At 52.7% G+C, this 23,898-nt stretch overlaps 4 protein-coding genes across 9 annotated transcripts in view; 1 reads left to right on the forward strand and 3 right to left on the reverse strand.

Moving 5' to 3' along the window:
* Positions 1-1,149, reverse strand: part of m6pr (mannose-6-phosphate receptor (cation dependent)) — a 30,208-nt gene extending 29,059 nt beyond the window's left edge. Inside the window, exon 1 of the mRNA XM_088940046.1 lies at positions 1,130-1,149. The gene's annotated coding sequence lies outside the window, so the exon portion shown is untranslated. The remainder of the gene's footprint in view (positions 1-1,129) is intronic.
* A 1,756-nt stretch (positions 1,150-2,905) lies between these two features.
* LOC148816453 (gamma-aminobutyric acid receptor-associated protein-like 1) lies at positions 2,906-5,824 on the forward strand. Its single transcript, XM_088940101.1, has 5 exons — positions 2,906-3,098; positions 4,244-4,333; positions 4,883-4,961; positions 5,080-5,198; positions 5,498-5,824. The coding sequence occupies exons 2-5, from the start codon at positions 4,244-4,246 to the stop codon at positions 5,561-5,563; spliced, it is 354 nt and encodes a 117-aa protein (XP_088796227.1). The 5' UTR covers positions 2,906-3,098; the 3' UTR covers positions 5,564-5,824.
* Positions 5,825-6,298: 474 nt separating this feature from the next.
* styk1b (STY kinase 1b) lies at positions 6,299-14,638 on the reverse strand. Of its 3 annotated transcripts, none has more exons than XM_088939322.1 (10): positions 14,468-14,638; positions 12,814-12,870; positions 11,051-11,236; positions 10,660-10,917; positions 9,213-9,394; positions 8,800-8,880; positions 8,238-8,449; positions 7,625-7,665; positions 7,057-7,153; positions 6,299-6,943 (listed from the first exon to the last, which is right to left on the reverse strand). In XM_088939322.1, the coding sequence occupies exons 2-10, from the start codon at positions 12,866-12,868 to the stop codon at positions 6,748-6,750; spliced, it is 1,308 nt and encodes a 435-aa protein (XP_088795448.1). In that variant the 5' UTR covers positions 12,869-12,870; positions 14,468-14,638; the 3' UTR covers positions 6,299-6,747. The 3 variants fall into 3 exon arrangements, with proteins under 3 accessions (XP_088795448.1, XP_088795447.1, XP_088795449.1); XM_088939321.1 differs by having other exon boundaries at positions 14,442-14,623; XM_088939323.1 differs by lacking the exon at positions 14,468-14,638 and adding an exon at positions 13,535-13,549.
* A 1,891-nt stretch (positions 14,639-16,529) lies between these two features.
* LOC148816455 (glutathione S-transferase kappa 1-like) lies at positions 16,530-23,652 on the reverse strand. 4 transcript variants are annotated; one of them, XR_016094637.1, is made up of 9 exons: positions 23,342-23,643; positions 21,555-21,626; positions 20,565-20,646; positions 19,629-19,757; positions 18,747-18,883; positions 17,774-17,890; positions 17,585-17,678; positions 17,192-17,294; positions 16,530-16,637 (listed from the first exon to the last, which is right to left on the reverse strand). XR_016094637.1 is itself a non-coding variant. In XM_088939327.1 (8 exons), the coding sequence occupies exons 1-8, from the start codon at positions 23,546-23,548 to the stop codon at positions 16,588-16,590; spliced, it is 684 nt and encodes a 227-aa protein (XP_088795453.1). In that variant the 5' UTR covers positions 23,549-23,652; the 3' UTR covers positions 16,530-16,587. The 4 variants fall into 4 exon arrangements, 3 of the variants coding, with proteins under 3 accessions (XP_088795453.1, XP_088795450.1, XP_088795451.1); XM_088939327.1 differs by lacking the exon at positions 17,192-17,294 and having other exon boundaries at positions 23,546-23,652; XM_088939324.1 differs by lacking the exon at positions 17,192-17,294.
* Positions 23,653-23,898: the final 246 nt, after the last annotated feature.

The following is a 23,898-nucleotide window of genomic DNA, read 5'->3' on the forward strand; positions in this document are numbered from 1 at the left end:
GAGGAATCAGCAGGGTTCATATGCTACAGAATGCTTTGCCCAAATCTGGGTAATGTAATCTGCATTCTTTCCAGACTAAGAGGTTAAGAGTTCTTTATACAGTGTTTTCCATTACAGACTGGTCAACTACACAATAATGACATGTGGAAACTGTAAGATTTTAAACATAAGCAGAGGAATGGTCTGTAAATACACACCCACACCTGGAGTCCAGACTCTTACTGGACACACTGTATACACACACACACACCTGGAGTCCAGACTCTTACTGGACACACTGTACACACACACACACACCTGGAGTCCAGACTCTTACTGGACACACTGTATACACACACACACCTGGAGTCCAGACTCTTACTGGACACACTGTACACACACACACCTGGAGTCCAGACTCTTACTGGACACACTGTATACACACACACACCAGGAGTCCAGACTCTTACTGGACACACTGTATACACACACACACCTGGAGTCCAGACTCTTACTGGACACACTGTATACACACACACACACCTGGAGTCCAGACTCTTACTGGACACACTGTATACACACACACACCTGAGTCCAGACTCATACTGGACACACTGTATATACACACACACACCTGGAGTCCAGACTCTTACTGGACACACTGTATACACACACACACACCTGGAGTCCAGACTCTTACTGGACACACTGTATACACACACACACCTGGAGTCCAGACTCTTACTGGACACACTGTATACACACACACATCGTCTGTACAAACTCCGACACATTTTATCCAGTCGATGCCATTCTCTTCGATAGATTCATCCAGAAGCTGAAATATGTGCGCTCCTGTAGTTCCTGTTGGCAGCGGCTTACAGAACAGAAAGTCCTCATGGGACGTACCCTCAAACTCGTATCTAACGTAAACGAGCAAATTGGCCAAATCAACGACATCTACAGACTCATCTAATAGCAGTGAAAAGCATCTTGACGCGCTCCATCAGCGTACTTTTGACATCATCCGCATATCAATAATTCTACGAGTGGGGTCGAGCTGTTTAGCAGCATTTTCTCCACACATAATACGTGTCAGCTCTTTTGCCAACGGTAAACAAAGTTCTTCACAAACAGGGTGGGGGCTTACCTGCTTTAGCAATCCGCAGGCTTGCATTTCCCCCCGTTTCCATTTCAGGAGTCCGTCTCAGAAGTTAAAAGAAGTTTTTATTTCACGCGCAATGGAGCGAAACACTGAGACGCTCGGCGTATTTTTCTCTAACCTAGAGCTGTCCTGAAATATTTTTCTGTTATCTATAACGCTTTCCTGTGCTCACAAGATTGGCACTGTTACAAAGTCGTAGCACTCGTTCCTATACAATGATGTGGAATTTCCTATTAGCTCTCGTATCGACTCAAGCATTAGCGTGTGCTGTGTCGTAGTACGTAGGCTGCGTTTTTGACACACAAACTCATTTTATTAAAATAGAAAATATGAAAATCCGTCCCAATTTTTCAGTGCGCACAACACATTTCCAGGGTCATCTTGCGTATCACCTGGGGGCGCTCCGCGCACCAGTTTGAGAACCCCGGTTCTAAGCCACGGGATCCGGACTGTCGGCAGAGTAAAACGCGGAGCGGATCTCACTTCCAATGGATCCGGATTGCCGGTACAGTAAAACTCGGAGCGGATCTCACTTCCAATGGATCCGGATTGCCAGCACAGTAAAACGCGGAGCGGATATTACTTCCAATGGATCCGGATTGCCGGCAGAGTAAAACGCGGAGCGGATATTACTTCCAATGGATCCGGATTGCCGGCAGAGTAAAACGCGGAGCGGATATTACTTCCAATGGATCCGGATTGCCGGCAGAGTAAAACGCGGAGCGGATCTCACTTCCAATGGATCCGGATAGCCGGTAGAGTAAAACTCGGACTGGATGAGACTTCCAATGGATCTGGACTGTCGGCAGAGTAAAACCCGGAGCAGGTATCACTTTCAATGGATCCGGATTGCCGGCAGAGTAAAACCCGGACTGGATCTAACTTCCAATGGATCCGGATTGCCGGCAGAATAAAACCCTGGACTGGATCACACTTCCAATGGATTGGGACTGTACCCAGTACCTAGTAAATCTTTTTTTAAATATTTTTTTATTTATTAAATAAAAACTGAGCTACTTTAGAGCGCTGCACTGACCGCGTATGTACAGCATGAAGGCAGCTCCACGCGTGAATCTCATGGGTTCGTACTGCATTGTGTGGGGTTTCATTCATATTACATCGGTTGCAAACACTTAATGTACTCTGTTATAGAAAACGTTTTATTGTTGTTTGAGGCCACAGGAAACTTTGCACTGTAGGTGGACAATAAATTAGATCGTGATTCTGAGCCCCAGCTGAGCCCAGTGTAATGCAATCTAGCCCAGTCCACTCCCACGCAGCATAATACAGTACAGAGCCTTAGCGCAGCACAGTCCGGACTGCTGAAACGCCGCGTCCGTCCCTCACGCTGTGAGACTCATTCGCGTTGGCCCAGGCGTGCAGTTCAGCGCAGGACACCGCGGGCGCACAGACAGTCCCAGCAGGGCGAGTTCACTGGTCTGCTGTCGGCACACACTCCGCCACACTCCGCACGTACTGCAGGACTCCTCGCCCCGCCCCCTGTCGACGTGTCTGCATCGCCATTGCTCGGCCGGCCTGTCAATTACCGGCCCCTCCTCCCGTGTCCCTCTGATTGGAAGACGGCTCCCCCTCCCCCAAAGTACACCGAACGGCACCGCGATTGGCTGGAGCGTCGTCGGGGAGGTGGGAAGTCGAACGCCCTTAGCCAGTGGAAGCATTGTCAACAAACGTCGGCCACGCCCCCCGCCCATTCCGATTGGCTGCTGCGCTGTCATGTTGAGGCCCGGTCCGGTTATTGGTTACAAGCCCGAGGAAAGGGCGGGATCAGAGCTTGTTGTGTTAAACGCAGGCAGGTCGACATCTTTTAGCACGGATTTGACAGGGTGCGTGGTAGGGGTGTTAATCTTTTCTTCTGTCAGCGTTATCGCTGCAAGTACTAATAACACCGCTTTTCGGCTTTTATCTGCGGGACTCTGCCGTTCTCTTTTGCAAGGTAAGAGCGTTTCCCTAAGCGCTGTAGTGATCGGTGCCGTGATGCGATGTCGGCGCCAGCTGACGCCTGGCGTCTGCGCTTCACTCCCAGCGGGGTCTGGACCCGTCAGCCTGCCCTGCCCTGCGTGCCCGTCGATCGAGGCGATAGGGAGGGCCGAGAGGCTGAGCGCTCACGCCCGGGTGTCTGCAGGGGCTCAGACCCGTGACTGTGGCTCTCATCGGTGGCACGGCGCGCCCCTAGTGGCGAACCCGGCGCCTGACCGCTGGCAGGCTTCTTATAGACCCCGAAAAAAAAGGGGGGGGGACGTGTCAGTGGCGTCGTACTCGGGGGTCCTACCCGGGATCTGAACCCACGACCCACTCCGATTGGGAGTCCGGGACCCCTGCCTCGCTCCGATCCCCCCCCCTGTACGGCGGTGAAGTTTACGCTCTCGGGTTTATTCCAGCTGATCATGGCTCTCCATAGCTTGCTGTACCGTACCGTACTGTACACCGTTTTGTCCGCAAGGGCAGGGAAGACACCCACTTACCTCGGATCATTATAACGCGCCGTAGTTCGCTGTGTGAGGTACCGCAGCCATGCAATTAACTCTAGTCACCATCACGGACGCTAATCCGTTAGTATGGCCGTAGGGAGTGTCCAGACTCCCCTTGCCCCGTTTGACTGTGGTCTAGTGAGCATTCCTATCGAAACGTCTGACTGTGACGATCCGGTGTTTCAGAACGACGTATCCCACCCCCGCCCCCAACCTGGTTTAAATCTGCCAGGTGCTCCGACTTCGTTTCCGTCTCATCCCTGTTGCGGTGGTTTCACCTCGCATTCCTCCCGCACAGCGCCATCGGGCGGAAGGGTCCCCCCAGGCGTACGGAAGCACATTGCTGCCGCCGAGGGGGAACACACTCGCCCTAATTACGAGATAATGAAGCAGCGCTGACATCACTGGATGTGCTGCACAACCTGTCACGCTGTGCGCTGAGCGATGATTTTCGCGCAACGACCCCGTAACATTTCGTCTGATGACAAGATCAGCGGATCAAGCGGAGCTGCGGTCTGCGCCGGTGCGTGTGCGTGTTGGTGGAGTTATTGAAGCGCTCGCTTGTTCTCTCTCTCTCGCCCACGCCCACGCCCACGCTCCCCCCCGGCAGATGGACAGTCGCTACCAGCGGTCCGTGCCCCTGCAAGTCAGGAGAGCAGAGGGACAGAGGATCAGAGAAAAACACCCAGACAAAATACCGGTGAGTCTGTCTGTCTGTCCGTCAGCGCTGCGTTTCTGCCGATCCCTACCGACGCCTCCGGCCAAAGCGACGAGCGCGTGTGTTGTCTGCACAGCCCGGTGCTTTGTGCGAGAGTTTTATCAGGGTGACAGATCCTGCTCATCTACAGCAGCAGCGTTCCTCGGGGGCCCTGAACCCCCAACCTCCCCGTCACACCTGCGCGCGTCAGTGCCTGTGCAGGATCCTGCTTTTGCCAGATTTCTCTCGGGGTGTTACAGGCCAAATCTCCCCCTGGCCTTCACCCATCATGGCCTCCTAATAACCCCCCCTCTCTGAACTGGCTCCATCACTCTGCTGTCCTCCCCACTGAGAGCTGGGGTGTGGGGAGAGGACTGGAGCATCATCCAGGTGGGGGGGTCACACACTGGTGGCAGCGGTGGGATTCCCCAGGAGCTGGAAAGGGAATTATTCGTTATTCTCTGTCCGCCCCTGTCCCCTTTCCCTGCGGCGCTTGATGCGCTTGATGGGTGTTGGCCCGTGGGTAACGGCGCGCGAATGGTGCCTTTGCAGATCATCGTGGAGCGGGTGGCCAGGGCGCGGGTCCCCGAGCTGCAGAAGAAGAAATACCTCGTCCCCAGCGACTTGACAGGTAGACAAGAGGCAGGGCGGGGGCGGGGGGGGGGGGGGTGGTTAAACAAGGGGCACCGGCCACAGCAGCCCCCCTGTCCCGCGACTGACGGCCGACCCCCTGTCCGTCTCTTCCGCAGTGGGACAGTTCTGCTTCCTGATCCGGCAGCGGATCTCCCTGCGGCCAGAGGAGGCGCTGTTCTTCTTCGTCGACAACGCCCTGCCCCCCTCCGGCGCCACGCTGGCCCAGATCTACCAGGTCAGTCCGCTCCCGGGCCGCTCTGCCGTCCTGACAGCTCTCTCTCTCCCCGCCACGCTCGGCAGGTGTGAGCCTGCTCCGTGCCTGGATGGGAGGTCGACTAAGGCTGCTGCTGGAAGAGGTGTGAGTGGGGCCAGCAGGGGGCGCTCACCCTGCGGTCTGTGTGGGTCCTAGTGATGGGGACATTAGACTGTAAACAGGCGCCGTCCTTCGGATGGGAGGGGAGGAGCTGGAGGAGCAGGTCGATTGTACCCCCCCCGACTGTGGCCCTGCGCTGACTCTCTGTCCGCCCCCCGCAGGACCACCGCGCGGAGGACCTCTTCCTGTACGTGGCCTACAGCGACGAGAGCGTGTACGGAGCCTGAGGGCCGCGGGCCGGGCCGGGGGAGAGGAGAGAGACCCGGAGGCCGGGCCGGGGCAGACAGGGGCAGCCGACCCCCCCCCCCCCCCCCAGCGGCGGCGGCTCCTCTCTGCCTCCCAGCGGAGGGAGACGGCGCGAGAGGCGCGGGGCCAGGACTTTCCCGGGCGGGAGCCGGGCGGGCGTCTGTAAATACTGTGAATATGTACGCGAGCGGATTTTGTAACCCAATGCCACAAAAGCCAATAAACAGGGCGTCGAATTCTTGTACCGCGTCTGTCTGCTGAACATCTGTGGCGCGCCTGTCTTGTTGTGGGACCTGCGTTGGCGCGCCTGTCCGTATCCGAGCTGCACCAACACTGCCGCCAGCGCTCGCGCGGGACTCCCAGGATGCCCTGTTCTGGAGGGAGGGAGGTTTGAGGACTGGGCAGTGCCAGGACGAGCTGGCCACAGAGACAGGCCGGAGACTACAGCCTGACAGACATGGGAGCTGAGCGCACCCAGACTTACTGGACAGACCCACAGCAGCTGAGGCTGGGACACACTGGACAGACCCACGGCACTGAGGCTGGGACATACTGGACAGAATGATGAACCGAACGAGGCTGTAATACAGTACAGTGAACAACAGTGTACAGAATACACTGCAATACAGTGAAGAATGGTATTGGAAATGGTTCTGGTCATATAGTGCAGGAAACTACAGGAAACAGACCATGAAAAGGCACAGTAAACAGTCATATAGTACAGTGAACAGTCATTTAGTGAATAGTCATACAGTAAATATATACAGTACAGGGAAGTTTTACACGGTAAAGGGAGCAGTCATACAGTGCATAGTGCAGTGAAACAGTACAGTCTTCCTGTACAGGGAACAGGTCGAGAGCTCTGGGAAATCCAGTGAAAAACGGCCAACAGCTGGACACTGGGATGTATCAAACAGCAGAAAGGATGTACAGTACAGCAAACGAGAGAAGAGACAGAGGTGAAGTATGTTGTAAAGCTATGGGCAGGCACAGAGGCGCATAGTAACGGGCACAAACAGTCCTCTTCCGTATGGAGCCGCCTGTCTCTGACAGCAACAACATCATTGTAGCGCTACAGAGCTCGAGGTGTGCAGCGCGTCTGTCTTTTGGTCTGTCCGGCTTTCCTTTCTTGGCTACTGACTCGACAGCACAGCACAGCTGCCAATCAAAAGACAGTGTAGTTGTAGGAGTCCCCATATCCCGCCTCCCGGAGGTATTTCGAGATGCTGATTGGCTCGGGCACCCTAAGCACCGTCCTGTCATTGGCGTGCTTCTCCCCCGACTGGAGCTTGCGGAGAACTTCAGCCAATTGTGGGCGATCCTGCTGTCGCCACTGGCAACACGACTTCATGATGGAATACCTGGGTGAGAGAGAGGGGAATTTTTGTGGTAGCGAGCAGGTACACGTACCCCTCTCTGGGGACACAGCATCATCAAACCCCTCCTCAGGAGGGAAGGCGGTCAGTGGTCTTACAGGGAGCTGCTGCAGTTGACTGGTTTCTTCAGGGTTTTATCTCTCTGCAGGAACTGAAGCAGCTCTGAGACAGGAACCTCAGGGAAGGGAGGATCACCTGAGAGAGAAACAGTGACCCTGACTAACTGGACACTACAGCACAGTGACACTGACTGACTGGACACTACAGCACAGTGACCCTGACTGACTGACTGGACACTACAGCACAGTGACCCTGACTGACTGGACACTACAGCACATTGACCCTGACTGACTGACTGGACACTACAGCACAGGGACACTGACTGACTGACTGGACACTACAGCACAGTGACCCTGACTGACTGACTGGACACTACAGCACAGCGACACTGACTGACTGGACACTACAGCACAGAGACACTGACTGACTGACTGGACACTACAGCACAGAGACACTGACTGACTGGACACTACAGCACAGCGACACTGACTTGACTGACTGACTGGACACTACAGCACAGAGACACTGATCAGACATGTGAAAAAGTGATATTACGGATAAAAAGGGGAGACATGAACAGATAGTGGGCAAGAATGCCAAACTCACCCAGTGTGATCATCTCGAAAAGAAGAATACCGAACGACCACCTGAAACAGTAAAGCACAGCAGTATAAAATCTTCTTACTGTAATAAATGAAGAAAGATTTTAGTCTCATCCTATACCTGTTCGGACCACTCTATACTGTAGTATATAGGGCTCTATTACCTATACGTCACTCTGTACTGTAGTATAGGGCTCTATTAACAACTACAGACCACTCTGTACTGTAGTATAGGACTCTATGACCTACAGACCACTCTGTATTGTAATATAGGACTCTATGACCTACAGACCACTCTGTACTGTAGTATAGGACTCTATGACCTACAGACCACTCTGTACTGTAGTATAGGACTCTGTTACCTATAGACCACTCTGTACTGTAGTATAGGACTCTGTTACCTACAGACCACTCTGTACTGTAGTATAGGACTCTGTTACCTACAGACCGCTCTGTACTGTAGTATAGGACTCTGTTACCTACAGACCGCTCTGTACTGTAGTATAGGACTCTGTTACCTACAGACCGCTCTGTACTGTACTACAGGGCTCTGTTAATGATACAGGGGCCTGCCGAGTGTCTGACTCTGGAGGGTGATGGAAAAGCACCACACTCACACATCGCTGCTTGTGGTGGCGGGCCTCTTGGCCAAACGTTCGGGGGCCTGCCACTTCCTCAGCCCCGCCTCGTCTCCCACTGGCATGGCGCCCTTCATGGATGCTCTGAACGAGGTACCCAGACCCCACAGCTTGGCGGTGAGATCTTCTCCGATCAGGACACTGTGAGCTGCCACGTTACCATGGAGATAGCCCTTGTTGTGCAGAAACTCCTAAGAGACAATGGAGACACGCACCATGACTGACTGGACACTACGTATATTAACACTGCACTGAGAGAGAGAGGGGTTCATACAGACACACTGACTGGACACTCCAGTACATGAACACTGCACTGAGAGAGAGGGGTTCATACAGACACACTGACTGGACACTCCAGTACATTAACACTGCACTGAGAGAGAGGGGGGTTAATACAGACACACTGACTGGACACTCCAGCACATTAACACTGCACTGAGAGAGAGAGGGGTTCATACAGACACCCTGATTGTTGAGAATATCAGAAGGTTAAGGATGAAAGACACAAACTGCACAGGGACAAGCACACAGTTGGACTCACCAGTGCAGATGCCACTTGTCTGGCCATGATAAAGAGTCTTTTCTCAGTCAGATCACAGGGCTTATCCAGACTCAGATTATCCTAGAAATACAATAAAAACTGTTTCATAGCTATCAATAGTAAGGCTGAGAACAACGGGTGAGTGATCATGGGAAGTGTAGTCCAGAATGTCTTTGCTATTGTCGACACCGGCAACAAACTCCCCCCAGCCAACTGTCTGAGAAAACAATGCATATCCCATCACGCATCACGGCACTTTTTATTCTATCAAAATAAACTTCATTTCACAACAAGCCTCTTACAGTAAGTCCACACTAACTAGTCATGCCAATTCTACTATAATGCAAAAGTTCTTAAAAAGGGTGCTTTATCCAAAACAGCAGGTTTTGATGGGAAATGTAGTCGAGCAGTACCTGTCTGCACCTCCACAGGAAGCCCAGCAGGTCCCTGTGCTCCAGCTCTTCGGTGACGGTGATGAGGGGGGCACGCAGAGACACCACCCCCAGGAGCTCCACCAGATTGGGGTGCTTCCCCAGGCGGGACAGGAACCGGGCAAACTCGATGAAGTTATGGGACTCCGAGGAACTGGCCGAGTCTAACAGAAGGAGAGGCCTCTCGCCGTTCAGAAACGTCCCACAATCCACCTTTGCAACGTCAACCAGCGCAGACAACCCCACCGTAACGCTGGGTACCTGACAAGGCTCTTTCTAGCACCGCACAACAGGAGTTTCAGCCCCAGAGCGGTAAACCCACCTGGTGTTCAGAAACACTTTGTGACACTGAACATGAACTATGGCTGGAGCAGCAGCTGATGGCATTCTCCCATGCTGCCTTGCAGCTACAGACACTAAACAGCATAAAATGAGGCAAATCAGTCTCCTACTTGTTGTGCCAGCCTGCAGTATTTACAGATGCCTGACGACTGGCACTTCGTGGTGGTAATTTGTTCTGTTTCTTCACCAGTTGATGCTGGTTTGTACTGGGGTCAGTCAGCGGGGCCCCTTCCTGATTAACCCCAGTATCGATGACAAACGGTTCAGACAGCCGATTGTGCTGGTGGACGCCGCAAACACTAAACAGCGCCATCACGGAACGACATGACTACCGCCATCCATGAAAATAAAGGGAGGAGCAGGCGCTCATGGGTAATGTAGTCCTAAAAACTCCAACACTGACGCCTCAAATGCAACACTTGCTCGTGTACAGTAGGGTCTTGACATTTGCCACGGGGCATATGATAATAAAGGGAATAATGCATTGGCTTTAAGTTAATTTAAATAACAATATTGAACTATAAGAAAAGAACAGCAGTCATAAACCTATAGCAATGTTAAAATAAACAACATGAACCCCTCCTCTGCGTCTAGCGGATGCCTGCACTTTCCCTCTCTGCCTCCTCGATTAACATGCCCCACTGTAATGATAAGGGCTATGGAGTTGTCGGTGAGCCTGTAAAGTTGTCTCCAGCCTGTCCTTCCCCACGCCGCCAACATAACCAGGAGCCTTCATTCCAATACAGAAACAAGACCAGGCTGAGATGCAGATGCCGGTTAGTGGGCAGCTGGGCAGGTGGCATTGGAGAGGCTCACTCACTCGCTAGCTCCCGGTCTATTGTGCCACTAATCTGAAAGCTGTAATTCACCTTCAGCTCGGCTTCATCCAGCCCTGCTCTTCTTCCATGCAAGACCCCGCTGGCCAGACCTCATCGCAAACAAGCGAATCCGCAAACGTGAAATTCACAGATGTCAAGACCCCACCGTAGCGTCCCGAGAACAACACTACAAATCCCACGCTGCACCGGGACGACGGACGGCGGGAGGGGCGTCAGGGGGCGCACGGGAAATGGAGTCCACTTCCTACCTTTCAGCACTCGGAGCACCACGTCCCTGTTGTCCATGCGGGCCCGGTAGAGGGAGACCGGGCTCGTCTTCAGACAGAAGGAGAGCGGGAGAGCGGATATCTCATGGAAGGACTCCGGCAGGCGCTGGGCGGGCAGTTCGGTGAGTTGGGATGCAGCGGAAGAGTAAGCAGAGTCCGAGGCGGGCGTGGAGGACACCGGGGAGGAGTAACCCCCCAGGGCGATGTACTCGTTCTCCAGGGGGTCCAGGCCAGCGGGCGCTGCAGAGAGAGGGGGCAGAACAGCCACTCTCAGTCCCCCGGCGCAACGTCACGGACTGCGGCGCGGAGGAGGACAGGGAAGGGGACGGGAGGGACAGGAGGGGGGGAGGAAGGCGGAGGAGAGGCCGGTCACCCTCGATGCCGTGCAGGGTCGCCCGGCTCCGGGGGCGGGAGCGGTGTGACAGGCCCCCCTGCGGCCGCAGGCGCTCCACTCGCTCGGGGCAGTACTTCATCAGAAGGATGAACACGAAGGTCACCAGGAAGCTGGCCAGCAGGAGAACCGGCACTATAATCACCTCCTGCTCGTAGACCCGGATATCTGCAGGGGCAGTGAAAATGTACATGTTGACTGACTGGACACTACAGCACAGAGACCCTGACTGACTGGACACTACAGCACAGTGACCCTGACTGACTGACTGGACACTACAGCACAGAGACACTGACTGACTGGACACTACAGCACAGAGACACTGACTGACTGACTGGACACTACAGCACAGAGACCCTGACTGACTGGACACTACAGCACAGAGACACTGACTGACTGGACACTACAGCACAGTGACCCTGACTGACTGACTGGACACTACAGCACAGATACACTGACTGGACACTACAGCACAGAGACCCTGACTGACTGGACACTACAGCACAGAGACACTGACTGACTGACTGGACACTACAGCACAGATACACTGACTGGACACTACAGCACAGAGACACTGACTGACTGGACACTACAGCACAGTGACCCTGACTGACTGGACACTACAGCACAGTGACCCTGACTGACTGGACACTACAGCACAGAGACACTGACTGACTGACTGGACACTACAGCACAGTGACACTGACTGACTGACTGGACACTACAGCACAGAGACACTGACTGACTGGACACTACAGCACAGAGACACTGACTGACTGACTGGACACTACAGCACAGTGACACTGACTGACTGACTGGACACTACAGCACAGAGACACTGACTGACTGGACACTACAGCACAGTGACCCTGACTGACTGGACACTACAGCACAGAGACACTGACTGACTGACTGGACACTACAGCACAGTGACCCTGACTGACTGGACACTACAGCACAGAGACACTGACTGACCATGTCTCTGGGGTCACTGCCTCTTTCATCACGATCTCCTGCCAAGCAGCACCAACATCGCAGCACGCCATCAGGGTGGCCCTGCTTGCTGGGGCTTGAGTGTGCCGTTACCTGCACCCAGAGCCTCTTGACCGGAGGAGGCCCAGCGAACAAGTGCAAAAGAACAGCAAATGTGAAGTCCACGGAGACGGCCGTGCAAGCTGGTACAGAAGCTGTGCCCCTTCCGGGATCTGAATCCGCGTCCTCTTGGGTCGGAGCTCCGATGCTCCGTCAGAACGGCCACGACCCGGGTACCCCCCCCCCCCCGGGGGAGAGGTGCCGGGTGCGACGCGGGTTATGTCAGGGCTTGGGAGGCCTGGCCGAGGGGCGGCGGGTGAGATGACCGCAGGCTGGCAGTGATCAGCACAGCTGCCTCCGGCGCGGGGCCACGCTAAGGTTGGGCTGGGGATATTAAAGAACGGCGGGATCATCCGAGACGTCCATCTGCTCCAGCGCCCCCTGGAGGCTCCTGACAGCGATCCAGGTCAGCCCTGGGGGGTGGGTGGGGGGCTGGCTGACAGGTCGAACCCGCGGCCCAGCCATGGCCACCTTCACCACCCGCTGGCCCAGAGAGGGCCCGAGAACCAAGCGGGCCGGGACCCTCTGCCGTGCGCCGCAGTGCACTGTGGTAGTTGTAGTTTGTCACCGACGCCCGGAGGCGGTGACAGAGCCCGAACCCAAAACAACACGGTGAGGTTCTCAGAACTCCTAATGTGACTGGCGTGACTTACTGCAGATGGCATCTCCTGGCTTGCACTGATAGTCAGCTTCAGACAGCGACGACATTTCTGCGGAATCGAGACATTGTGTTATATCGTTGGGACTGAACTGTCTGTGTCGACAATATTACTACTGAGATGAATAATAACTACGACATTTCTTTTAGGCTGGGACACACTTCAAATGACTTGCGCAACAAGAGCACAATAGACAGAAAAGAATTATACTAAACTAAAGTACTGAAAAAGTACAGTCTAATTAAATAGGTCAGTTTATGCAAGGCGATGCTCAAAATATGTTTTAAGACAGCTTTTATGACGTCAAATGATGTCACTGCTGTGCTAATGCAGCTTTTACATTAATGAGCTGCTTCTCCTTGCCAGTGACTTAATGAGGTTGTTGGAGATACACACACTGTATAAAATATAAAATAAATAAAGGCTGTTGGAGATACACACTATCAAACACACTGAGCAAACTCACACCTTCTGCACTTGGTGATCACACCCAAGCCAATGTAAGAGTTACACACACAGGCAGTAAGAAAAAACAGAGACAGGCACACGCACACTCACAGGCCATACGGACACACAGAGAGACAGGTATACACACACACGGGCTGTACGGACATACAGAGAGACAGGTACACACACACACAGGCTGTACGGTCATGCAGAGAGACAGCCACACACACAGGTACACGATACACTGGCGGTGCAGACAGAAACACACAGAGCCACTCTCCCTCTCAGTCCAGATGGGGGACTGTCAGGTGATATCGGGGCGTGTCTGGTATTGGCAACGCTGCCGACCTCCACAGCTCGGGTTCCAGCTACAATAGAGAAAGTGGGTTACAGCAGGGGGCCACGCCCCCCCCCGTCGGTCAGGGTGTCTGTCTTGTGCTGTGCCAACCCTCTTCTCCCTCCTGCTCCTTGCCTCTCTGGGTAAACCAGTCGGTCAGGGTGGTTTTCAGGCCGGTTGCGTCAGTGGTGGCAACTGAACGAGTCTGGCAGCATAGCTCACCGACCCACACAGCCATGAACACAGGAGCGGTACACAAACACACACACTGTACAAATACAGGCTCTGTGCTCACGCCGCAAACTGACAGACCCGATTAGCTCTAATTAGCAAACACACTGCCCCGCACGCGCAGTGCTGGCACTGAGGACAGAGGCCCGATGAGCAGAGCTGCAGACCAGGTCACTGAGAGACAGACAGGGACAGACAGTCAGGGACAGACTCACAGAGACACAGACACACAAGGATAGACTCACCAGGAGACAGGCTCACCAGGAGACAGGCAGTCAGGGACAGACTCACCAGGAGACAGGCAGCCAGGGACAGACTCACCAGGAGACAGACTCACCAGGAGACAGGCAGTCAGGGACAGACTCACCAGGAGACAGACTCACCAGGAGACAGGCAGTCAGGGACAGACTCACCAGGAGACAGGGTAAAGGCACAGGCTAGCGCAGCCAAAAGCCAATCGCTAAGTCTGAGACACACAGGCTCATCACAGAGCAACACAGAGAGACAGCGAGCCCTGTTGGACTCTGGGCACACCTGCCCATGCACACACACACACACACACACACACGCGGGTGCTTCCTTAGGCATTCGCTTCTTCACAAGTTACCCGCGATCCGCCCCGCCGATGCCCACCCCTCTAGGGAGACGTCCCGCTGTCCTCCTGGCGTGTCAGTCTCTCGATCGGCCCGCTCCTGCTGGCTGTGCTGCTGCCCCGTCAGCACTGACAAGGCTCTTTCTGCGTCCCTGCGGTGAGAGCACAGAGCTCTCCACCCTCATTCTCTCTGTTTGCTGTTGTCACACCTCTCCTCCAAGAGCCCCACCTTCCATCTGCTAATATCCCTCTCTCCTTCCCGGTCTCAGTGCAGTGTTCATGTACTGGAGTGTCCAGTCAGTGTGTCTGTATTAACCCCTCTCTCTCTCAGTGCAGTGTTCATGTACTGGAGTGTCCAGTCAGTGTGTCTGTATGAACCCCTCTCTCTCAGTGCAGTGTTCATGTGCTGGAGTGTCCGGTCAGTGTGTCTGTATGAACCCCTCTCTCTCTCAGTGCAGTGTTCATGTACTGGAGTGTCCAGTCAGTGTGTCTGTATGAACCCCTCTCTCTCAGTGCAGTGTTCATGTGCTGGAGTGTCCGGTCAGTGTGTCTGTATGAACCCCTCTCTCTCTCAGTGCAGTGTTCATGTACTGGAGTGTCCAGTCAGTGTGTCTGTATGAACCCCTCTCTCTCAGTGCAGTGTTCATGTACTGGAGTGTCCAGTCAGTGTGTCTGTATTAACCCCTCTCTCTCTCAGTGCAGTGTTCATGTACTGGAGTGTCCAGTCAGTGTGTCTGTATGAACCCCTCTCTCTCTCTCAGTGCAGTGTTGATGTACTGGAGTGTCCAGTCAGTGTGTCTGTATGAACCCCTCTCTCTCTCAGTGCAGTTTTGCTCTATGCAGTGTGTATTAACTCCACACACACAAACCCCACTCCTCTCTCTGTCTGAAAAGCAGAACTGGTCTATCCACTCTCTTTCTTCCTCTATGCCAAGAATCCCTGATATTTTGGCCCTGTGTTTCTCACCTAAGCGTAGGTCTCCATTTGTGGCTAGACCAGAAAGACTAGCTGCCAGACTCGTTCTCCTGTCCCCTCCCTCCTGCTTCCTCAGTGGAAGATAAGAGAAGATCAGATCACTTTATTGGCCATATACAATTTCTTGCATGAGGAATTTGTCTTTTCACAGACCCCAGCTTGCTCTCCGTGAGACACACCGACAGGGAGAGAATCTGGGGGTCAGAGCGCAGGGTCAGCCATTGTACAGCGCCCCTGGAGCAGCTGGGGGTTATGGGCCTTGCCTGGGGGCCCAAGGGAGTAGGATTCCTCTGCCGGCTGCAGGATTTGAACCGGCAACCTTCCAGCCACAGGCACAGCTCCTGAGCCACAGTGCCGCCGCTCCACCCGTTAATGTTAGAGTACTGCCCTGTGCAGCCTCTCTGTGCCTCTGTATTGATATCCCTCTCTCTGTACATTATTAAGATATTGCACTGTCCATTTTGTCACGAGCATCTCTCTATACAGCAAGTGGAGGACTGCACTGGCAGTCGCTCAGTACTTCTAAAGTAAGCCTCCCCCATCTTTCTCTGCCGTGTAGAGTCCTGTACTACTCCCCCCAAACTCACCAGAGGTTTCATTCACAGAGTTAAGAGTTACACGAGGACCCGAAAAAGACTACAATTCCCACACTCCCTTCAGCAGGAAGTGATCTGTCCCTGCAAGCAATGTATCCTGGAGACTGCTGCTACCGCAGTAAAAGAAAAGCCCCCGACTTTGTGGGCGCCCGCCCAACGAGCCCTTGGATTTCGAGTCCCTACCAGCTCCAGGTGCTCCTTTCTCCCCTTTCTGAAGGCCTTCACTTCACAGTCCAGTTCACCGGAGGTCGGTGAGCTTGACATTCCTTTCTTGGCCTGTCCCTGGCTTTTCATTCGGCGCTGGGTCTTCCTGTCCCGTTCTCCTGCGATCCCCTCCTGCCTGCGCTTTCTCTCTCTTCTTCCTCCTCTTTCCCCACCCCTCTCTCTCAGGAAGGACAGATCTCCCCCTCTCTGAAGGAGCACTCGGCCTGCGTCTCTCTCCCCCTCTCTGGGCCTTTCTCCGTCCCTCCCAGGCAGGACTGCCCCCCCCCCTTCCAGACGGGGGCGAGAGAAATGACGACAGCACGGGTCGGGCAGATCGAGCACTTTTATTGTGTCTTTCGGGGGCGCGGGGGTCGGCGCGCTCTCCTCACATCTTCGCTGTGAGCTTGCTGGGGTTGGGGCCCATCCACTTCTCACCTGGAACAGAGAGGGAGGGCTCAGTCCCTACATAAACCTCATCACCTGCCGTGGCAACAGTGCAGCATCACACACTGCAGAGACCCCCCCCCTCCTGCGCTGCCCTCAGGGTCCTTATGATGGTTACCAGGTTCGCCCATTCTCCCCCCGCTACCAGCAAGCTCTCCTCCACCACAGTATACTGTACCCTTAAAGAGGAGCTGCAGGGCTGCTCTTTACATTTCGGGGTTAGAAAGAATCGGCCTCGATGAGCGCATTTCCAACCGCAATGAAAGTAAAATGCAACTTATAAAACCCCCACCCTACATCACAAGATAGACTAAATTTCCAGGGAAGCGTAGCACCGTGTTCTGTGATGCAGAACGAGGCAACAAGACTTCCAGTGAGGTGAAGCGGCCCTATTACACCGTAGACAAGCAGGCTTGTGAATCCAGCTCTTTTCATCCAGGAGAAATATCGCTCTCGACCTCCAGACGGTTCTGCAGGCAGATACTCCTGCCTTGTTGACTCTGCACGCAGATCACGTTGGAACGGAGGAATATCTGCCGCACAACCTGTACTTGTTTGCTCGTCCATCACAAGACATCAGTCAGCACAGGGACTAGCGAGCAGGAAGGGCCGCCTCACGTCACAATTCTCAGGAACTCTCTCTCTCCCCTGGGGCGAGACAAGGGTTTTGCAACAATATGGCGACTTACAGTACGTTTACACAGCTCACGGTCTTGTGCTTAATTTTGAATTGGTAAAACTTCCCGAATACCGTCAATGGGCTTATTAGCTTTTGTTACTGAGATGTAACAACCAGTCTGAGAAACTGGGACAGCAGTTCCCCTTTAATACTAGAATTATGAGCAGCATATACCAAAAAGAACTGTAATCTAGTAAGATCAAGTGTCACCAGCTCTGCATGGGAACTGATAATGGACAGAAAAGAAGCCATTGCTGACCAATGCAGTGCGCCATCAGCTCAAATCGATCGGAGCCGAAGAAAATCTCTGGTTTCCCCTCAACGTGACACACTGCCAGAGGGAAGCCAAAGGCCTAGGAGAGGGAAAGAAAGGCAAGGGATGACTACACTTCCCATCCCTCTTCTGCAGAAGACAACTTATGAGCCAATGGGAAGGAGACAAACTCACTCCATGATCAAGTGCTTCCTGTGTCGCGGCCTTCAGCCCCTCTTTCACTTCCTGTGTGCGGGCAAGCTGTAGCAGCTCCTCCACGGTGCTGGGAGGAAGCCCCGCCTTCAGCCCTGCCTGGAGGCAAAACGCAAGGTCAGATTCAAAGAGATTTATCGGTGTGGCTGGAGAATTACAGTAGTGCCAAAGCAATAACCAATTAGTGAACATTCAGAACAATAACATCATTATTAGTATTTTCAATTAGAGTAGTTCAGGTGGGGAGCTGCGTCAGCATGCGTAGGCTGCAAAGGAACAAGTAATGGGTTTATTCCCTGCTGAAAAAAAGAAGAAAGAGAACACAACGTTTCGGCCGTGGAGCCTTCTTCAGGTGTAAACGTTGTGTTCTCTTTCTTCTTTTTTCAGCATGGAATAAACCTATTACTTGTTCATTTTCAATTAGAGTCTCACTCTCACTGTTCCTCAGGCTGGGACAGGAGATCACACACTGTATTATTATTACTGAGAGACAGGCTCACTGTTCCTCAGGCTGGGACAGGAGATCACACACTGTATTATTATTATTGAGAGACAGGCTCACTGTCTGTTCCTCAGGCTGGGACAGGAGATCACACACTGTATTATTATTATTGAGAGACAGGCTCACTGTCTGTTCCTCAGGCTGGGACAGGAGATCACACACTGTATTATTATTATTGAGAGACAGGCTCACTGTCTGTTCCTCAGGCTGGGACAGGAGATCACACACTGTATTATTATTATTGAGAGACAGGCTCACTGTCTGTTCCTCAGGCTGGGACAGGAGATCACACACTGTATAATTATTATTGAGATCACACACTGGGCTGCAGCTCTATTAAAGTTCCTCCCCCAGTAGGACTTGAAGCTGTTCTGATTCAGGCAGGGGCCTGAGCTCCTGGATGCGATCAGCTGTGCTAAATCCGAGGGAGGCGGAGACAGAGCGAGCGCGCACCTCGGTCAGGGAGGCGGCCTCTGTGATGTCTTGGTCCCGGCTCCAGATGCGGTGCCACAGCTCGCGAGACACCGGCTCCACCGAGGCGGCGCAAGTCCGAGAGACCGCCGTCACAAAGCGCATGGCGGAGAGCGAGCCTGGGGCAGGGGGGGGGGAGGGGAACACATCCCATCACTGGCGCTTAGGAACTGCCGCAGGTCCCTCCCACCCGGCACCCAGGAGAGCGCCGATTTCAAAAGCTTCCCTCCGGAAAACGCTTCAAGGCAATCAAAGCCAAAACCAACAGGCTTTCTGCTTAACCAGCGTCCTCCCCCTACAACCCCCCATTTCAGCCGGGAGACTCTGACTTAGTATTATTGCCAACTTGGCTCATACATGTTGCACAAGAACTGGTGCGTTTTCCCTGTCTGTGTGTCTCCTGGAGAGCAAGCTGGGATATACGAAAAGATAATTCCTAACGCAAGAAATTGTAAATTGTAAAGGGTTAAAAAAGTGATGTTATTATTATTACATCGGTACTGTACTGTGAGCACGCATTGTGACCTGTGTTTTTGTGTCTCCCTATCTTTTTGTGTATTGTCTCATGTAATGATTCCAGTAACGTTAATACTTCTTTTGCACCTGCGTGATTTTTGTGTGGAGCAGGTTCCAATCGTGCCGAGGCAAGTGCCTGTACCTGGCACGTACTGGCGAATAAAAGCGAGTCTGATTCTGATCTGTGCAGAAATAACGCATGGGGAAAAAAAAAAACACTTCACAATGAACACTCCCTGACATTCCGACAAACCAACCAAAGCTCTCTTCAATCGGTCATGAGAGACACTACCTAAATACTATTTTATTACTATAATTGAGGAGGGACAAGATAAAAGAGAAACAGACCTTTCTTGAACATGGCCTCAAAGGGGTCGCTTGGGGCCCGCAGGGGGATCTCAAAATACTCAGCCAGTCGACTGAGATCCTTTGTCATATACAGGAACTTGTTGGGCACCAATCCTGGCGGCTTATTTCCTGAAGAGAGAGAGAAACTACATTACCCAAAATGCAGCACCCAAAAATCAACGGCATCCTTCCGAAAGCAACATGGGAAATGTAGTACATCAGAACATCGGATACACTACAGATAAGTGAAGTCCGTCTGGAGCATATGGTTCAATTGCTCTATAGCAGGGGACTTCAATCCCAGAGACTGGGTGTGGGTGTCCTCCCACAGTCCAAAGAATAGGCTGTTCTGGGAAAATTGGCCCCAGTGTGAGTATGTGTGTGTCTGTCTGCCCTGAAAAGGACTGGCGTCCCATCCAAGGTGTATCCTGCCTAGTGCCCATTGCTTACGGGGATAGGGTCCGTCTCCCCCACGACCCCTGAACTGGGTCGGGTCATGTTAGAAAATGGATGTATGTATGGGCTGAAGAGTATTTAGACAGGAGTATGTTACACCTACATAATCTCTAAATCACATCACTTGACAAATCATCTGTTTCACTGATCACAGTGAAATTGCTGCCAGTCTTTTAGAATCGTGTTGTTTTAAAAGTGACCTACAAACCTTGATGGACCGGGGCTCTCCAGGACCTGGGCTGACCATCGCTGCCCTACAGCTTTTGTTCGCTATTTCCTGGCATTCACCTAAAACAGGCCTGTGTGATCCAGGTCTCAGCTTTCATTCCAGCTCTGATCTTACCTCCCCCAGTAATGAAACCCACCCAACCTCACCTCTGCGGCTCTTTGAGGTGCAGGAGACCCAGACCTGGAGCTCTGTGGCAGGATCGAGTACGTGTTTTGTGTCAGAAATGTCACTGGGGGTGATCTTTTACTTGCCTGATCCCTGCATAATACCTCCAAGAAAAGCAGGCCGCAGCTGGAGGTCAATATTCCAGACATTTCTGTAGCGACAGAGAACCTGCAGAGAGGGAAAGCATTTAGTATGGACAGTGTCTGACTGGACACTACAGCACAGTGACCCTGACTGACTGGACACTACAGCACAGTGACACTGACTGACTGACTGGACACTACAGCACAGTGACCATGACTGACTGACTGGACACTACAGCACAGTGACCCTGACTGACTGACTGGACACTAAAGCACAGAGACACTGACTGACTGACTGGACACTACAGCACAGTGACCCTGACTGACTGACTGGACACTACAGCACAGTGACCCTGACTGACTGACTGGACACTACAGCACAGAGACACTGACTGACTGGACACTACAGCACAGTGACACTGACTGACTGACTGGACACTACAGCACAGAGACCCTGACTGACTGACTGGACACTACAGCACAGAGACCCTGACTGACTGACTGGACACTACAGCACAGAGACCATGACTGACTGGACACTACAGCACAGTGACCCTGACTGACTGACTGACTGGACACTACAGCACAGTGACCCTGACTGACTGACTGACTGGACACTACAGCACAGTGACACTGACTGACTGACTGGACACTACAGCACAGAGACACTGACTGACTGACTGGACACTACAGCACAGAGACACTGACTGACTGACTGGACACTACAGCACAGTGACCCTGACTGACTGGACACTACAGCACAGTGACACTGACTGACTGGACACTACAGCACAGTGACCCTGACTGACTGACTGGACACTACAGCACAGTGACACTGACTGGCTAAAGAATTACCACTAACTGTACAATCACTACAAAACATTAACACTGGTAGACCAAACGCTATAGTCAGTCCGGGAAACTGCAGGTCAAGGAACCTGTCTGACCTGTCTACCTGTCTGAGACGACAGACAGGTAGGCAGACTGACTCACCTCAAATCCCAGCCAGGAGTAAGGCGACACAACATCGTAGAACAACTCAACCACCTTCTTGGTTTTGGACATCTGAAAGTTGAGAAGAGTAACAAACTTTAAGAAACTCCAGTACGTCCAGAACTCGGCAACCAGCCAGAATCCTGACCAGGGCCAGTGCAAGTGATCACATTACTCCTATCCTGGAGTCCCTGCACTGGCTTCCCGTCAGGTTTCATGTCGACCTAAAAATCCTCATGCTCACCTGTAGGTCTGTAAAGCACAACATAAAAATCGTTATTCTTATTTTTTAAACTTCAGTACCATAACATAATGATCCTAACTGTTGTCACAGCAGACCTGCTACTGCAAATGTAAAAAAAAAAAGCCAACTCCTAGTGCAGCACTAATGATGGCACAGTTCAAAGAATTGGGCTACTTCAGGGTGAGCAGTGGAACTCAAACCAGGGGGGCACAAGTGGGAACGGCGTGGAAGAGCATTTAAACCCGAGAGCGGGGGGGGAGGGGGGGGTACACTCATTTACACAAAGGGTGGTGGGGGGGTGGAACAGGCTGGCCGACGCCCTGGCTTGCCCCAAGACACAGCCGACTCTTTTAGGCGACATGAACACCAGCCAGATTTGTTCTGCACGTTGACTGCGCAGAAAACCCCCTCTTGGATTGTTACTTGCTGCCGATACAAGGCCGCACTTCTCTTGTCCTTGAGAGGAGAAGAGTTTATTGCCGTACGTACATGAACACTGGAATTATTATTCGCCCTGATCTCTCGGGACAGCCACAGCGCAACAACGCACATGATGCAGACAGGACATCACAAACATAACAAGTTAACCATCAGGATAATAACAACCAGTTCTTTCTATACTTCCCCCCGAGCCGTGGAGACGATCCCCGGTTTTCCCTAAATGAGCTGGTTTTTCATCGAGTTTTTATTGAACATAAAAAAAAACAGAGGAGGAAAGGAATCCAGAAAAAAGGACAAGTTAACAGAAGAACACCACTCAACAACAGACTGCCAGGGGCAATTACAAATCCCAACACAACAAGTTATAGATATATATTCTTTAAATAACATCAATTGCTTTTGGCCCCGTTATCTTTCAGTTGTTTTGTTTTTTTTTAATGGAGTTTGAATGATGCTGCATTTCCCTCTTTATCAGCGTCAAAGTAAGGAGCAGCAATAGACCAGTTCTGGGAATATGATATCAATGCCCCACTACCAACAGATTCATTATATATACATTCTCTTTTTACCTTAAATCTACCCATGACATTGAAACAGAATCTATCCAGAACATCTGTGTACTATGGTGGTGGTGGTGGTGGAGGGGATCCCCATGACCTGTAAAGCGCTTTGAGTGGAGTGTCCAGAAAAGCGCTATATAAGTGTGAGCAATAATTATTATCATTGCTATGTACAGGAGGTTCCCCGAACGTGTTCCTGAAGGTGCGCCGGAGGTGTGTAACCTGCATCTGCAGATCCCGCGGCGCTCCTCCCCCACGGACAGAGCCCACCTGAAGCGGACACCCCGAGATTCCCCGCATTTCAGCTGAACACGCAGCCGCCCCTCCTACTGCACTTGCGCCGAGGGAACTGGGGCTCCCTACTCCGGGACCCCCCGAGTTAGAGCAGAGGCAAAATGGGCTCTTCTGTTATTTCACCGGGGTGGGGGTTTATTGTAAGGCGGCCGTGCGGCGGTGCAGCTGTCGGGTCTCACGGCGATCCGGAGTTTGTAACGCGACCCGCTCTCTCCGCCTCCTTATTTGCTCATTTCTTCGGAACTCACCAGGGGGAAGGCTGTAGGTGACTTGACTTGACCCTTCAGACGGGGCCGCGGACACACGCTTCTGCTGCGCCTCTCGGGTTGACAAGTTACTGACACATCGGAGTTAAAGTTCAACCAGTTACTGACCCCCCAGCCCCCTGTTGCTGGTTGACTAGTGACACTATACTGTTGCTCTCGGGTTTTATTTTCACCGTTGAAACGTACCATGTGGCGTTGCACCGCTCTTTCTTCTCTTTAAATCAGTTCCTTGCTGTGTCCGACCGCGATTTTAGATGCCTGTACTTATCGAAAAGGAGAAACTGACGTCATTTCGGCTCTCACGCAACGTCCCCGTCAACCTTGGACGTAAGGGGCACGTCGGAGCCAAAATGGCGCGGCGCCAGCAGCAGTTTCGCTAGTACTTTCCATTACGTCAGACGCACTCGTATTATCGTTCCGACTAGAAATCACACCGGAATGCGTGTGGTTCCGCCCGGGGGCGGTGTAATTGATGAAGATCATGGACCACAAGCTGAAAGGGAACTGTCAACCAACAACCTCATTCACATTCTGTTCGA

The sequence above is a fragment of the Atractosteus spatula genome, chromosome 22 (genome assembly GCF_055471065.1).
Source record: "Atractosteus spatula isolate fAtrSpa1 chromosome 22, fAtrSpa1.hap1, whole genome shotgun sequence".
Taxonomy (NCBI): Eukaryota; Metazoa; Chordata; class Actinopteri; order Semionotiformes; family Lepisosteidae; genus Atractosteus; species Atractosteus spatula.